The sequence below is a fragment of the Talpa europaea genome, assembly GCF_964194135.1.
Source record: "Talpa europaea genome assembly, chromosome: 13".
NCBI classification, from domain to species: Eukaryota; Metazoa; Chordata; class Mammalia; order Eulipotyphla; family Talpidae; genus Talpa; species Talpa europaea.
The window spans coordinates 88,367,577-88,384,797 of NC_140080.1; the positions used below are offsets into that span (position 1 = coordinate 88,367,577).

Consider the following 17,221-nt stretch of genomic DNA (forward strand, 5'->3'; position numbering starts at 1 on the left):
ACTGCAGAATCATTTCCAGACTACTGCCATAAAGCCAATATTGAAATAAAGCAAGTCACATGGATTTTTTTTGGTTTCTCAGAGCATATAAAAGTTACATTTACAGTAACTGTTTTAAAGGAATATATGCACTCCTGTGTTTATTACAGCACTATTTGCAATAACCAAATTATAGAAACAACCTAATTGCCCAAAGACAGATCAGTGGATTAGGAAGATGTATACATACACAATGGGATACTATGCAGCTATAAAAAAGATGAAGTCTTATCATTTGAGAAAACATAAATGGAACTGCAGGGGATTATGCTAAGAAAAATAAATCAGAAAAAGAAAGAAAAATACTAGATGGTGTCACTTGTATGTGGAATATAAAAAAACAAAGGGTCAGATAAAGCCAAACCAATAACAAACCCTAGAAATCTGAGGCTACCAGAGGGAGACAGTAAAGTGGAAGGGAGCACAGTGGACTGTGGTGGAGGACTATGGGTATCGTAGTGATGGGTGTGGTATGCTAACAATAACTGGAGGGGGTGATCCTATTCTTTTAAGTCACATACGAGGTTGTGAACCAATGTTACCTCAATAAAAAAATGTTTTATTGGGCCTCCCCGGTGGCGCAGTGGTTGAGCGCTGGGTTGCAAAGCTGCCCACAGCCTCTGCAGCGCTGGTTCCATCCCTGGCTGTTCCCCGGCCACTGCAGGAGGGTCCCACATGGTGCACAGACCTCTCCTGCCGCCCGCTGCTCCCCTCAGCAGTGTACTTTGGTCCTTCTGCCTGTTCTGCTCCCCGCTCTGGCTCTGATGAATTCTCTCGCCCTCCTGCGCTTCTGACTGTACCCAGTGCTTGTATAAATAAATAAATCTTTTTAAAAAATGTTTTATTTAAAAAAAAATGTACAGTATGTTGTAGTATATTAAGCAGTAGGATTATGTCCCCCCAAAATGTACATACTTTAATTAAAAATACTTTATTGGTTTTAAAAAAGCTGCCCATCATCTGAGCTGTTGAAAATACGGCACCCACAGACTTGGGCACATATTACCACAAACCTTCAATTCATAAAAAGCGTGCATCTGCAGATGTAATGAGGTGTGCCTGTTTACCTCTCCAAGGACCTGGAGGTTTTCTCCTGCACTTGGCCTATTATAACCTGTCCAGATATGAAATGATATGTTGTTCTGCTATTTTCAGTTAGAGTACTCTCTATCGTCAAATTATGTAAAGGAAACAAAATCTGTGAGTCAGTTTCCAAATGTGTCTGTGTTTTGAAGATTACATCAATGAATTCCCATAGAACGAAACCAGGAGCTTCCTGCAAAATTGTCCGGATTGACAAATCTATGTCACTTTCAACTAATGAGGGAAAACTCCCCAGTATAGTATCTGAAAACATGCCTGAACTTCTAAGCGGCATTTAAAGGCCAGATCTTCACACTCAATTTGCCACCTATCTTTACATAAACACAATGAATGATACAGAAAGGGAAGGTGAATTACTGTCATTCACACTGTTCTTGAAATTACTATGGCAATTTTGAGCGCATTCATGGACATAGCTACTTCTTCCAGACACTTTATATTTGCACATATATTATCTCCTATAGTCCTCACAACAATCGTTTGAAAGATGTGGAAATTGAAGTTGAGAGGTTAAGTAACTCACCTAGGGTCACACCAGGAATAAGTGGCAGCATCAAGATTCAAATACTGGGCAAGCACTAAATGTTACATTATGCCCCACAAGGGACCCACAGGAGTGAATTACCTAATAAAAATAATAATATTTGACTGAGAGGAGAGAAAGACCAGTCATAAAAGGTGCTGTCAGTCCAAGGTAGAGGCTGGAGGGTGGCAGATTGAGTAACTGCATAGGAGATAAAATTGCTAGGTGGCAAACAGAGCAATTACCAGCGTGAACTGAGAGAGGAGGGGAGCACGCATCTGAGAGAAGCAGGAGAGGAACTGGTAAGGATTAGCACAGTGGCAGACGAGGCTGTCTTGAATAAAGGCACACGTGATCAAATTGAGAAAGATACTCACAAGTTAAACAGGTGCCCATTTTAACCCACACGCACGTATAGGAAATTGCATAAACACTATCTTGCACAAGGTAGACTTATTAATAGGAAATCTGTTCAATCTCAATTGTGAAGGACTGGAAGATGCAACGAACACAGACTAGACCAGTAAGACAGACATTATTGGCACACGATTTTAATACTTCGTGAAATAGTTGTTCGGTGATTGAAGACAAAGCAGGAGGGCACAGGAATTGACTGAAAGAGATCTGCCAAATCAAACTGAGAATAAGACAGGTTCGCGCATTTCTAAGGGTAGTAGCCCACACTGTCCGCTGCAGGTCAAGGAGAGATAAGTGCTCCACACGCAGCAACTCCTTTTATTGTGGTTACAGCTCTCTAGATACCATACTTTCAGTCATCTAAACAGATGCGACAAAGAAGTAACTAACTTATACAAGGTCAAAAAACCAGAACCCAGCAGATCTTCTGGATCCAGAGGTCACACTCTTAGCCATTATCCCTCATTCTGAATTCTAAACTCACACTGGATGAGACAGCCCAGTGACAGCTTGCCCGGGAAATGGTGGAGATTGCTTGGAGCAAACACCTTTCCAACAGCAGGGAGAATTTGGGGGCCCAAAATATTGCCTCAGAAAATCCTCTTGTCCCGCATGATGACGAAGCTGACAGCAGCAGAAACTGGGCCAAGTGATTACACTTCTAAGTCACTCACTTGCATTTGTCCCAAACTATCCATAGTTTTGAATATTGGTGCAACTGGAGAGCAAGCTCAGGTAAGTTTATTCCCCTCCTGCTTCCCAGAAGGACATCTGCTCCCCACTTCATGAAGACTGTGGGTGGCAACCTGATTCAGAGGAAAGCAGGAGCTTTCTGCTTTTAAGAGTTATTTATTTATACAAGAATTGGGGTACAGGCCAGCGGTCAGGGGGTGGGGTGAGAGGATTCATCAGGGACAGAATGGGGGACAGAGTGGGGAGCAGAACAGGCAGACTGACTGAAATACACTGCTGAGGGGAGCAGCAGGCAAGACAGGAGAGGTCTGCCCCGCCTGTGCGTCGCTCTCTGGCGGCCGGGAATCAACCCGCGCTGAGCCAGGAGAGGTCTGCCGTACCGTGTGGGTATCCCCCTGGGCGGCCGGGAATCGAACCCGCGCTCAACCCGCTGCGCCACCGGGGAGGCCCTGTTGTTTTACTTTTTTAAGTCTAGGTACAATATAGATTCCGGACAATTTCCATTAAATATCTGCATCTCTGGCACCACTTCCCTTACAAAGCCCACGGGCTACCCCAAAACGAGGAAGTCCCGGGCGGCGCCCGAGGCGGGCGCAGGTGGCGGCGTCCGGCACACGTGCGCCCCTGCGTCAGCGGCGCGCGGCCGGGGGTCGGCGACGCGGGCCGCCCGCGCCCCTCTTTGGCGTGAGGCAACCTCCTCCCACGGGCCCGGGAAGCCCCGACGCCGCAGGCTCCGCGCCGCCGCGCAGCCGCCCGGGCGTAGTTCCTCCGCCGCTCCCTCCCCCCGCGGCGGCCGCCGGCCCTTCCTGCCCGGCGGCCCCGCCCCCTTGGCTCCGAGGAGGGCGGGGCGACCTCGACCCCCGCCCCCTGGAGTGCCCGCCCCTCCCCGCGGCGGCCACCGGCCCTTCCTGCCGGCGGCCCCGCCCCCTCGGCTCTGAGGGGCGGGGCGACCTCGGCCCCGCCCCCTCCCGCGCCTGGCGAGGCCGCGGGGCCGCGGCCGGCAAACCGAGTCGGCGGGCGGGGAGCGGCGCTTCCTCCTCCGGTGCGGGCCGCGCGCCGAGCCGCGCTTCCGCCTCCCCGCGCAGCGGAAGGTGCGCCGAGCCCGGGCGCGCGATGCGGCCGGCGGGAGCGGCGCCCGTCGCGGGGTCGCTGGCGCAGGACCCGCCGCGCTGGGGGGAGCCGCTGCAGGCCCCGCCGCCCCCGGCCTCGCAGCCGCCCGCGGCCGCGCCCTCGGGACCGCCGCCCCCCGCCCCGGCCGGCGCGCCCCTGCACCGCCTGCCCGAGCCGCTGCTGCGGAGGCTCGGCGAGAGCCTGGACCGGGCGTGCGACGGCCGCGGCTGGCGGAGGCTGGCGGAGGTGGCGGGGAGTCGGGGGCGCCTGCGGCTCAGGTGAGCGGCCGGGGCGCGGGGATGGGGTGCTGTCCGGGCCGGGGCGCGGGGTTGGGGTGCGCGGCCGGGGCGCGGGGATGGGGTGCGCGGCCGGGGCGCGGGGATGGGGTGCGCGGCCGGGCCGGGGCGCGGAGTTGGGGTGCTGTCCGGGCCGGGGCGCGGGGTTGGGGTGATGTCCGGGCGCGGGAATGGGGTGCTGTCCGGGCGCGGGGATGGGGTGCTGTCCGGGCGCGGGAATGGGGTGCTGTCCGGGCGCGGGGATGGGGTGCTGTCCGCGCGGGGCTGGCCCGGGTCTCGGCGGCGAGGGGCGCGGAGAGAACCCAAGTGAGCTTGAGAGCCTGAACCCCAAGATTCGAGATCGGGCGGGGGGAGGAGCCGGGCCGGCCGCTGGGGACCCCCGGACAGGGCTTCGGAAAAACTGGACTCACAGAGGTTGACCTTGAATCGTTAAAGTGCAGAAGAACGGGGCTCCGGAGGCAGACCTGGGGGACCCAAGGAAATTCGGGGAAAGTGCAGGGAAAGAAGTGATGGCAGCCAGGAGGGTCGGGACGCGAAGGTGTCTCTGTCGGGAGAGCATGTTGGGGAGAGCTGGAGTTCAGCTCGCCCTCTTGCTCGGGCAGACCAGCCCGCCCAGCGCCCCTGACTTGCCGAGTTACACAAGTGAAGCTCCGTCCCCCCCAGACCAGGCTAAGCAGCCTGGCAGAGGGTCTGCAGCTTTCTGGTCTCAGGCCTCCTTGACACGCTTCAGAATTTTTGAAGACCCAGGAGAGTTTTTACACGAATTCTAGATTTTATACACCTGTGGCATAGAGACTGCTAGTTACCGTATTGGAAATTAAAACCAAAACAGAGCTTTTGATGTCAACTTACTTAAAAAGAATGTATTGCCCATGACATGTTCAAAGAAATAACACGTTTTTGCGGAAAAACTAACTTTCCAAAACAAAAGTGGGTAGCAAAGTTTTACATTTTGAAAATCTCTTCCGTTTCCTCGCAGAGAGGGGGCTTTATTCGTGTAATGTAATCCTGAAAATTCCAATACCCTCCTGAGAGAATGAATGAATGAAGATAAAATACCTTAGTGTTATTACGAAAAATCGTTTTGGACTTGTAGATTCTGTGAAGGGGTCTCAGGACCTGCACAAGGGGTTTTCTGTCCACACTTAAAACCCCAGCTCTGTGTCATTGATTTTGGTCTGCCTTCCACCCTTTAGTTTTTTCAACTTCTCCTATGACTAGACTTTGTGTTGTGTGATGATTGTTTGTATACATCTTTATAAACTCCATGAGCCCAGGGGCCATCTGTTAACATTCTGTGTCTTCTGCCTGAAACCTATCTTAGTATACTATTGAATTGACAGGGGAGTTATTCTTTCAAAATTAGTATTTATTAAGTACCTATTATCTGCTAGAAGTTCCAGAAGATAAAAAGATGACACAAAACTTTAGCTCCTATTTGTAAGGACTTACCTAGTAATTGACTATTATTGTAGGACATTGGCAAATAACATAAGAAATGCTATGTTGGATGCTTAATAATAATGAGGTTTATCATTAATTGAGCACCTAGTGTATACCATGCAGCCTACTTTTTGCATGCATTATCTACTTTAACCCCTGTAATAGCCCTGGGTTTCAGAGAGTTTGGAGTTACCCAAGAATAATGATGATTTGAGATTATCTCCTCCAACAGAGAAGAAATGATGTGAGCATGGAATCAAGAAGTGGTAAATTGGCAAAGTCAAGCTAACAAGTGGCACGATTTCTTTCTGTGCTGGGAAAAACACTCTGTACTTGTGGCTATGCAAAGAAAAGCCAAAATACGATGCTGATTTCTGATTTTCTAGACTTAGAATAATGTAAAAGTTGTCCTCTTGGGGGTAAGACCACCCCCATTGTAAGAGCATTGTAATACTAACTAGTACTCTAGTTAGGGAAGGCCCTGTACTCTCCCGAGGAGGGCTTCCTAGCAAAGACTCCTGTTTGTTGATGAAGGAAGCGAAGGAAGATCCTTTGATGAAGTTTTCATCTTCATCCCGAGGAAGCATGGCTGGCGGAAACTAAATGAGCAAGTCCTCCAGTAACTTGTTTTCTTTCAACATAGTTGAGGGTAAGAAAATCCAGCTGACATTGAATGAAGTGTCATTAGAAACCCTGCCTTCCTATATACCTCCTTTCGCCTAACCCTGATGTTTGCAAGAATCTATCAGCCAGGACCAGTGAGTACTTACTGCAGCTGAGGTCTAACATCAGGTATTCAGCTGTCCTCCCCCAGCCTTCGGTCAGGTTTTGTTAAAGCCTGTGGAAGGTGTTAGTGTTGTTTGGGAGATTTTTTTTTTTTTAGATTATTTATTTATACAAGCACTTGATACAGTCAGAAGCGCAGGAGGGTGAGAGAATTCACCAGAGCCAGAGCAGGGAGCAGAGCAGGCAGAAGGACCAAAATACACTGCAGAGGGGAGCAGCGGGCGGCAGGAGAGGTCTGCGCGCCATGTGGGACCCTCCTCCCGTGGCCCGGGAGCAGCTGGGCATCGAACTGGCGCTGCAGAGGCTGCAGGCAGCTTCGCAACCCAGCGCTCAACCGCTGTGCCACCGGGGAGGCCCTGTTTGGGAGATTTTTGAGGCCATGTCAGGTAGACTCTTGAGCTAAGTTCACATGCTAGGAGGTGGCAAGCAACAAAAGGCTTTGTGGGATCAGATCTGACAGTTTCAGGGTGGGAAGTTCACTAAGAAACAAGTGAACTTGGAATTTCACATTGGAATTTCACCAATTTTCCAGGAAGATGAAAGTGAGTCCACATTAGGTTAGTTGAGGTGAGGAGAGAAGTTTGAAGATAAGAGAATTGGGGAACAATACGCTTATATACCTATTGAATCAGAGGAATTAAACTGAAGTGACAAAAGCTTATTACTGAAAACTTGATAAGATAAAAAAAAAGCTTAGTTTCATACTGATGACAGATGAGCATCTGTAAAAGTAGAAGGTCCTAAAAATACTTTTCTCTAGTGTCAAACAGGAATTATAGCTTGAGGGTCTAGTCTAAGTGGAGATCAATTCCCAGGAGGATGTGAAATGCTTTCCCTCAATCTCTGAATTCACAACTCTAAAATCCCAAAAGATTGCCTAGTCTGTTTGTTTTTACCATTTCTCACTCTATACATCTTTCCTCAAACTAGATGAGAATTTAATAAATGAACCCTGAATCCATTCTGAATTGTCCATCAGAGATTAGGAATAATGTATGTTTTCACATGGTCCTTGATGATTCAGTGTGAGTCCTTGCACATAGCGGAGTTCCCGGCAACCATGCACATGTGGGAATGCCCCAACTATAAAGTCAGCCCTGATCCCATTGCAGACAGATGAAACATTGAGCACCCTTCACTATTGGTATTGGTAGGGAAAGGATCTGTGTATCTTGTCGGGGCCTCATAAATTCTGCGGTGGCCCCCAAGACAGCAGATCTCACTGGAGGTGCTGTTGGCTGCCTCAGTTCTGTGAAGGACGAAGCTTAGAATGGGGCTGTGGAATGTGGGCAGGGAACGCAGTCCCTGCCTTCCTGCTGATTCAAGGTGTTCTTTTATCTGCAGAGACTGTGCTTGCAGGCAGTTTGTGATAGGAATGAGAACATGTGTAAAAGGCGGAGCAGAAGTTTTCCTCTTCATCTTTATCTCTTCAGTCTCCGCATGTTGGAATGCTTAGGGCTCAGGCTTTGCCTCGCTTCCTCTACACGTGTTCACCTCATCCTTTTCCCTGGTGATGTCCCTTAGGCCATAGCTTTACAAATACTAAAGTTGATTATTCTCAATTCATATCTTCCGCCCACATCTTTGCTTTGAATTCCCAGATTCGCATGTGCCGATGCCTGATTGTCATCTCCTCTTGAGTGATTCGTAGACGTGGCAAATGCAGCATATCCAGAGCTTAACCTGTCTTCCTCCATAATTTGTCTGGCAGTTTTCTGTCCCTCAGTGTGTGGCGCTTGGATCCTTCCAGTGATCAGGCCTAAGTTTCAGAGTTGTTCCTGACTCTGCTTTTGCACACTACACCCATTTTATCAGGAAATCCTGTCTGCTGTACCTGCAGCTGCATCTAGATTCCAGCATGCACTGAGCCATGCTGGGCCAGGACACCATTTTCTCTCACCTGAACTATTCCAGCAGCCACCTAACTTCTGCTTTTTTTTCAAACTCCCAGTCTGTTCACAATGTAGCAGTAAGAAGTCTTTCAAATCATTAAATCCCTCCCCTTCTGCTCAAATTAATTAATATTTATTAATTAACTGATTAATGTTTATATTGATGTGAAGAAAAGGGAAAACAACTCAGCCTCCAATAAAGTTGTCTTTTCCATCTCAGAGTAAAAACACCCTTTATATTATCTTATCTCCCCCTCTTGCTGCTGCAGTTAGCTTTTTCCCTCAAACACAGGAGGGTCTTTGTACCTACTGTGACCTGGGATGGTCTCCACAGGTGAACCACATTACTTTTTCCTCGACCTCTTCAAGTGTGGGTCCATTATAGGTGACTAATAAGTAGTTGTTGAATTAATGAATAAAGACTCCAAAAAGTAAATGTACCAAAATGAGGAGCAAAAGAACTTAAAAGCAGGGCCATGGTTTGTTCACTCAAGGGCATACATGTTCTATGTGATTGTGTGTTTTGGAAAGTAAAGATAACTATATATATATATATATATTTAAAAAACACAGTCCTTTTGTTTCAGTAATAATGTAATCTCGATTAAATCAGAAATTCCAAATTAAGACTAGTAGAAACCACTTCAAAGCACAGTCTTACAGAAAGTAACTAAAAAAGGAACAAAATAAAATTGAGTATATCTATGCATCATCTTAACTGAAAGCCGGTACCCAGGCAGAAAATCAATAAAAGGTGTTTACTTCTGTTTTTCTCCTGTGGCATATGGGTGGGAAGAGAAAGCACTGTCTGCTTCAATTTGATCTTTATTGGGGGCTGAGTTGTTTTTCCTTTTCTTCACATCAATATAAACATTAATTAGTGCACCACTTGTTTGCATTCACTAGACTGCTTCTTAAATTCATGTTTCAGATCCTGATAACTTTTCTGAATCATAAGAAATTACATTTCACATATAGCATCCTTGTTTTTATAAATTCCACTTTCTAATTATTTGAAAAATTGGCCATCCTGACATTGTTGCAATACTATTTCCTTGACTTGGGCACTATACAGGGAATCGTACAAGAAAATCCTTCAAAGCAGAGGACCAACACGCCGCCTCGGCTTTCTGATTTTGCTACTGCATGTGGTCACCATGATTTCACACAGGGCAGGACACTTTCCTTTAACAGATTTTATTATCCTTCTTTTTAGCAGTTTCTCTTAGACTTTAGAATGTGCTGCAACTCATCTATAGACCAGAATTTGGAAATGATTAACCCAAAATATGAGGATTCACATTTAACAGGAACAGAGTTTAAATAGGCTGGTTTAACTAGGACACAGAAAAAAAAAAAAAAAACCTAGTTAATATATTGACAGGAGACATTATCATGTTACCAAAATAGAAGCTATTCAAAAAATCATTTAAGGAAAAGCTAAAACAGTTTTAGGAATAAGCATTATCAAGAAATTAACCTTAATAATCTTTTACCGTCCCCATTTTTTGTTTTCTTTTGCTAGCTTTTCTTTTTATTTTTTTAAAAGATTTATTTATGCATCCAGGAGCTGGGGTATAGGCCAGAGGTATGAGGGGTGAGAGGATTCATCAGAGACAGAGTGGGGAACAGTTCTTGTATGCAAAATAAATAAAATAAATCTTTTTTTAAAAAATATGACAGATAATGAGGAGTATGTGACAGATGCAATATGGCCATAAAGCTCTGGACCTTTACAAAAACCTTTCCTCACCTCTGGCATATGCAATAACCACAGTTCCAAGGCTGTCTAAAGTATGTTTGGTGGACTGGTATGGTCTGAGAGGACCTCACAGAGAGGCTGGAGTTCATATTGGACTGCAATTCAAGTTGGCCCAAAAGAGGAATCCATAGAGGTGTATTAGGTGCAAGTTCTACAGTAAATAATGGGAGATTACCTGAGGGCTTTGGCCTGTGTTGTTGGTTATATCTTTTGGGGAAGGTTATTTTCCCTTCTGTTGAATTCATGTTAACACTTTCCCTTCCCATAAAATGATTGCTGTTCATACTTGGTCCATTATTTATGGCCTTTTACAGTCAGATCTTAACATCTTTCTAACCTTGCATATCACTACTGAACACAAAAACATTCAAAAGGAAATTGTATATGTGTGTCAAATACTTTAAAAAGATAGAATGTAAAGAGTCTTTAGAGCAAGGGTCAGCAATTTTTTACCATAAAGGGTCAGATAGTAAATGCTTTCATACTTGCAGACCAATTACTCAACTCTGCTGTTGTAACGGAAGAGCAGCCATCCACATCTGTAGGTGTGTAAATGAATGAGACTCACCATGTTCCAATAAAACTTTATTGGAAAATCCGGTGACTAAACAGGTTTGACCCACACACCATAGGTTGCCTGCTCCCTTTCTTAGGGTATTTCTAGATGCTTAAAAGTATTTTGAATGTCAATAGCATGGATTGTCTTATTGAATACACTTTTTAATGAGCGCACATAGTGAAAAATTCAGCAGCACAAAGGAGTTTATGGTAGAGAGGAAGCATAATTTTGGTTCCTCTCAAAGGTGCCCAGTTTCTTGGCTATCTTCAAAGGTACTCTGCATATATAAAAACACACATGTATTCTTGTTAGTAAAAAGAGTATCATACAGAACACAAGCTGTTTTATATCTTATGAATTGACACAGGCAAACTACTTTGTCTATAGTAAACACTGGTTTGTATGTTGATTTTTCTTCACTTTTCAGTATACCTCAAGATGCACACTTCTCTGGGTCATCTTATACTCTAAAGTACAAGAAAGAGTAGAGAAATTCCTATTCCCAAATTAAAGGTAAATTTTTGTTAATATTGAGGCCAGATTTCTCTTACATCCTGCTTCAAATGTAAAGATTCTTTAGAGCATTTTCCTGATTCAGTAGTTAGCAGAGCTGAGTTGAGAAGAATAAAGAGGAATCCTCCGTAATGGCAAAAGGAAGCAGCATCTCATAATGTAAATAATTTTTCACCATATAACAGCTTGTGTTTTATTCCTTCTAGCAAACGCTACCAAACATGGCATAGTATATGGAAGGAAATTGTTGACTTGAGTTAAATGTGTTGTTTTCAGTTGCCTGGACCTGGAGCAGTGTTCTCTTAAGGTCTTGGAGCCTGAAGGGAGCCCCAGCCTATGTTTGCTGAAGCTAATGGGTGAAAAAGGGTGTACAGTCACGGAACTCAGTGAATTCCTGCTCTCCATGGAGTACACTGAAGCTCTTCAGCTTCTCAGCCGCCCAGGTAGGTCTTTCCCTTAGGTATGTTCTCTAGAAGTTCATGGAGACATACTTAGAGGAGAATATCTCATTTGACCAGCCCATTTCTGTTACATATTTTTGGAAAGTGTAAATATATGGAGCCTCATTCTCCCCCCACCATCCGCAGGTGAGACTAAAGAATACACAAAAAGCAAATATTATGTGTAAACATTGATTGTAGTTCAAAGAACCAACTATAAAAGATATTTTGGGGACAGTTGGACAATTTGAATATATCCTGCATGTTAGGTCTCTCCCGCTCCACCCCTGGCCCTGCTGTTTCCTTCCTCCTTCCATTAGGCCCAGTTTTGTGTGGTGAGCCATGTGGTTTCTGGAAAACTGAGTCAACCCAACTTCACTCCTGGCACTAAGCCAGACACATTAGCACATTCCATCTCTTTGGCCACAATGACAGTTTTAAGGACAGACGTGACCAAAACTGGTTAACTAGAGTGCACCTTATATGATTTTTGCTGGACCAAAAATGAATATTTGGGAGACTTTCAAAAATCAGAAATCCCAGAGCTCAGGCTATAATCAACAACAGATTATGAGATGTCAGGCTTCTGTCGTGTCTACATGCAACTCGTGCAGCATTGTTCCCTGTAATGCCTGCTACTCTGCAAGGTAGGGAGCGCTCTCTTTTTATAGACTTGGCAGCCAGCAGTCAGAGAAATTAAGTGTAATTACTGAAGGACATGGTGAGACATTGAAGTCATACCTATTTCTCAGAGCGATTTCTTAAGTTCGCAGAGGCCCTGGATTTCTGTAAAGTGTGAGAGCACAGCACCTCACTACTGCCCTGCACTAGCAGATTTCAGCGGCTCCAAACTCTGAATACTACTCAAGGCACTGGGAGATAAAAACTAATACACATTGCCTTAAGAAGTTTACTGATTGATGACAAACAACAATTGTATCTAACTAGCTATGTTAACTGTTCCTACCCCCTACTTAACTGTTCCTACTCCTTTGAATGAAGAGCCACTGAGAAACAATGAACAATATGGGCATCAACAGAGCAGGCGTTATCTAATCCACTACAGTAGGTCTTGGAAAGCTGGGAAGTGTAGACTTCCTGACTCATAAGGGTTGTTTTTAGTCAGTCGATATTTCAAAAGCATGCTGTTAGGAAAAAATAAACATTTCTCATACTTGCTTTATCTCATTTCTCTATATACATACATACAAATGTGTATGTTTATATTTTGGCCAGGCTACTTCAGTGTTTGTCACAGAAACTCTATCCCTAAGTCTTCAGCATGCATCTCCTTTGAAGAAAACGTTCTTCTATAGAACTGCATCATTATCATGTGATAATTCCCTAGTATCTCTCATGGCTGTGCCATGTCATACATTTTCTACAGGAGCCCATAGAATTGAGAGGCCCTCCCTGCTCTTTCCAGGTGGGCTTTTCCACCACACATGCTCTGCCAGCTTGCCCCGATCTGGCCTTGCCAGCAGCGCACATTAGAGGAATTGCTTAGAGTTTCCACATGTGGATGGTGGCCAGCCCCTTTCTCTGGCATAGATTGCTTCCCTGTTTTATTCCTTTGGTCACCTCAGTTAGATTTGGGGGTGTGAGGCATGTAGAGTTAATGAATGTGCTACAGTTCTTTGAACCTCTGTGTCTGTAATGCATTTGTGGATCTCTATTATTTCATTGAAGGATCAAGGACCCTGGTCTCAAAACAACCAATTTTGGCATCTGTGTCCTTGAAAAGTATAGATGAGTTTAGATGTGTGGCCTCTGTTTTCTTTTAAGAAAAAAAAAAAAAAAAAACACTGCGTGAAGATTTATTAGTTGTTATATAGATTGAGTTGAGTTGTATAGATTCATCAGTTGAGTTATATGGATTCCAAAATGTTTGCCAGGGAGTGTTCTGACCTAGACTGGCTGCCCAGAGTTAGACACTAGGGGATACTGAGAGAGAAGTGTAAGGTTTTACATTTGGGTTTCAATAGATGAATCCTAAGGTTCTTCCCAAGTCTGGCTTTGTAATGTTGCTGTTTGATTCATCCTTCATGTGAAAGCTGCTTTGCTCATCCCGGTCAGAGGCTAAGACAGAGACAGGCAGTCTGGAATCTCTTCCAGTCACCTCATTCCTTTTGCAGTTCCTACAACTTCACTTTTTTCCTTTAACCCCTGTAGCATACTCATGGTTAGGTTTCTGATACCAAGTTTATTTTTTTTTTTAAAGAAATTCTTTACTGAAGTTGTTTTATTTTATTTTTTTTTAATAGAGGCATTTTTTTTATTGTTGTTGTTTATACATGCACTGGGTACAGTCAGAAGCATGGGAGGGCGAGAGAATTCACCAGAGCCAGAGCGGGGAGCAGAGCAGGCAGAAGGACCGAAGGACACTGCTGAGGGGAGCAGCGGGCGGCAGGAGAGGTCTGCGCGCCATGTGGGACCCTCCTCTGGTGGCCGGGGAGCAGCCGGGGATTGAACCGGCACCGCAGAGGCCGCGGGCAGCTTCGCAACCCAGCGTTCAACCGCTGCGCCACCGGGGAGGCCCCCAAGTTTATTTTTTATTACTTTGCTGTCTCTCAAATAAGAGCAAAGATTGTTGAATAGTATTCTTTCATTTCCAAAACACCCGGGAACCACATTTTACCTGCACAATTCAGTGGAGCAACAGAACAGCTCTACTGTGAACATTTAGATTTTACCAGCAAGCACTTATGAAAAAAATGAAATTTCCAGAAATTTTTATTTGGCAAAGTCACAGGTGGTTATTGACAAAGTTAGAACCCAGGTCTGTTGACCCCGACCTGAACTCAGTGTCATTTCTATAATGCTTGGAAATTTCTGTTTTGTCTGGGAAATCTAGTTATGGGGTATTATCTCAATTGCCTCTGTGACCTATAGTCTTTAATATTTTTCTTCTTGCCAAATTAGAAAGTACTCAAATACTGTATTTTACTTACAGGGGCTTTTCTTGTTTCTTAAACAATAGAAATCTCTCAAATTAAAATATCAAAAATGAAGAGATAAAGATGGTATGGATGGGAGTTAAGGATAAAGAAGAAGTAGAGAGATAGGAAGGGAGGGGTGGGTGAGGTCTAGGAGATGTGTTTCCCTGCTAGCGGGTTCATGGTGATGGACAATGTAGAAGAGCCAGGCACGATATGATGAATCTACGTTTAGTCAGAGTCGATGTAAATGAAAATGACGTGAGAGGAAAACACATGGTCATCTGTTGGTTGTAGAATGTTCTAAGAGGGATATACATGAACTGGACATATTTTGGTTGTGTAATGGGGGTAGATTGTTGGAGAAAGAGGAATAGTTCTTATTCTAGGACACTGGAAGACTGTTTCAATGATAGCTTGGAACTTCTCAGAATAATCTTGAGGGTTACCTTTATGGCAACTATTGGGGGAAAAAATTTTGGTACAGGGCTTGTAAAAATGAATGCACTGTAAGGTATACAATAGATCTGTTCCTGGAAAAGTCATTTGTTACCTTACATCAATATTTAAGTGCATTATGAAAGAAGACAGCTTAAAGGGAGCCAAGGAAATCCTCTGTCAAGTCAAGATTCACCCTATTTCTATTTTGAATTCCAGCGGGATTTTTAGTTTTTCTTGTTTAATGCCACGTATCTGTTGATCTGCATAGGTGTGTGTAGAAAGCACAATCCTCATGTTCCATCTTACCTAGTCAGATCCTCCTCGGCTTACAGGAAATCAAGTAACCTCTTTGGCTTCTTTACAGATGTTATCTGAAAATAGAATTGTTTGCCAGGAAGCTGTGCATTCACCCTTTAAAATACAACTTTCATTTGAGAGCCTTGGCACACGCTCCACGGTGCCATGTTCTCTCCCTACATTTGTTTAGCACCTTCTGACTAGTGGGCGCTGTGTGAAGGTGGTTAAAGGGTGGCCACGGTTCCCTTCGCACAGGCTATGTGGGAGGAAGGAAATGTGTGGTTAAAACACGGGAGGCTTTGCGATTTCTTTTCTCTACTACTCACTAAGGGCAGTTTCCAAATCACATTTTGCCTTTCGGGTCTCCGTCTGTGAAGCAATAGTACAAATACCAGGACTAGCTGCTGAAGTTGTTGGCACCTCTGCGCAGGCTGGCCACACCCACTGGGGAGAGGCTCACCACGCAGAAGATGGAGTTATCAGGGAAGCCACATCAGGAGTCACTGGAAAATGATAACTGTTGAGTTGGTGGATGTGTTAACTGACTGGATCATTGTAATTACTTCACAGTGTATACCCATATTAAATCATCACAGTGTACAATCTCAGTGTACACCCTTAGTATATACAGTCATATACTCAATTTGTATTTATCAGTTATACCTTAGTCAAGGTCAAGGGGGGATAAAAGGAATCATTGGGATAACAAGAGCATGTGGGTTTTAGAAACCTGAGAAAAGCTGGGTTTGCAGCCTGGTTCTGCATTTCACAATGAAAAAAGAGTTAGTCTGAAAGTTAAATAATTTGCCAAGATGGTTTGGGTGACCTTTTGCATATACTGACCTTCAGTTGCTTCTTTGTAACATAGTTCTATTAATTAGCTGGTGTGGTTATTTTGGTTTTTTTTTTTTAAGATTTAGTTATTTATGCATACAAGAGCTGGGTACAGGCCAGAGGTGTGGGAAGTGAAAGGATTCATCAGAGACAGAGTGGGGAGCAGAACAGGCAGACTGACTGAAATACACTGCTGAGGGGAGCAGCAGGCGAGACAGGAGAGGTCTGCTGCGCCATGTGGGTAACTTCCTGGCCGGGAATCGAACTCATGCTGCAGAGGCTGTGGATTGCTTCATAGTGTGGTGCTTAACCCCTTGCGCCAGCAGGGACACCCCTGCTGTGGTTATTTTGAAAGCTGCATGTGCCTTCTTACGTGCCTAGCACATGTAGCTTCAACGCAGCCAGTAAATCGCTGCTAGTCCTTTCCTTACTGTAATTGTACACACCCATTCCTCGGATACGAGTTGAACCCACTGTGCCACCACATGCCAGGCATGGTTTTAGGTGCCAAAGGAACTGGTGACTATGACAAAAAAAAAAATCCTCACTCTCAGGAGCCTCTGATTGAGTAGGTGAGACAGGCAAGAAGAAGGAATTTCAGATGATTAGTGAAGACCAAAAAGCGCGGGGGATGTAATAGAGAACTGGGCGTGGGGCAGTAGTTCATTTAGAGACCTAATGATGAGAAGGAAGGTGCCAAGAAATGATGCAGGGTTGGAGGAAAAACCCAGCAGAGGAGTGGTAAGTGAAAAGGCAGAAGGGAGGCTGGCGTCCAGTGGAGGGGGGATCGGCGAGCTGGAGCAAGGACGGTGGGGCTGGGGTCACAGAGGTCAGTGCTTTGCCGGCCACAGTGCCGAATTTGGGTTTCATTCAAAATACCATGGAAGGGCCTCCCCGGTGGCGCAGCGGTTGAGCGCTGGGTGGCGAAGCTGCCCGCAGCCTCTGCAGCGCCGGTTCAATCCCCGGCTGCTCCCCGGCCACCGGAGGAGGGTCCCACATGGCGCGCAGACCTCGCCTGCCGCCCGCTGCTCCCCTCAGCAGTGTACTTCGGTCCTTCTGCCTGCTCTGCTCCCCACTCTGGCTCTGGTGAATTCTCTCACCCTCCCGCGCTTTTGACTATACCCAGTGCTTGTATA

General features: G+C 45.3%; 1 protein-coding gene across 2 annotated transcripts in view; it reads left to right on the forward strand.

The window, feature by feature from the left end:
- Window positions 1–3,889: 3,889 nt before the first annotated feature.
- MALT1 (MALT1 paracaspase) overlaps window positions 3,890–17,221 on the forward strand; it is a gene marked incomplete at both ends in the record, with an annotated part of 46,510 nt that continues 33,178 nt past the window's right edge. For both annotated transcript variants that reach the window (XM_084252496.1, XM_084252495.1), the window contains 2 exons: window positions 3,890–4,164; window positions 11,414–11,580. In XM_084252496.1, the coding sequence (XP_084108622.1) occupies window positions 3,890–4,164; window positions 11,414–11,580 (442 nt within the window). The remainder of the gene's footprint in view (window positions 4,165–11,413; window positions 11,581–17,221) is intronic.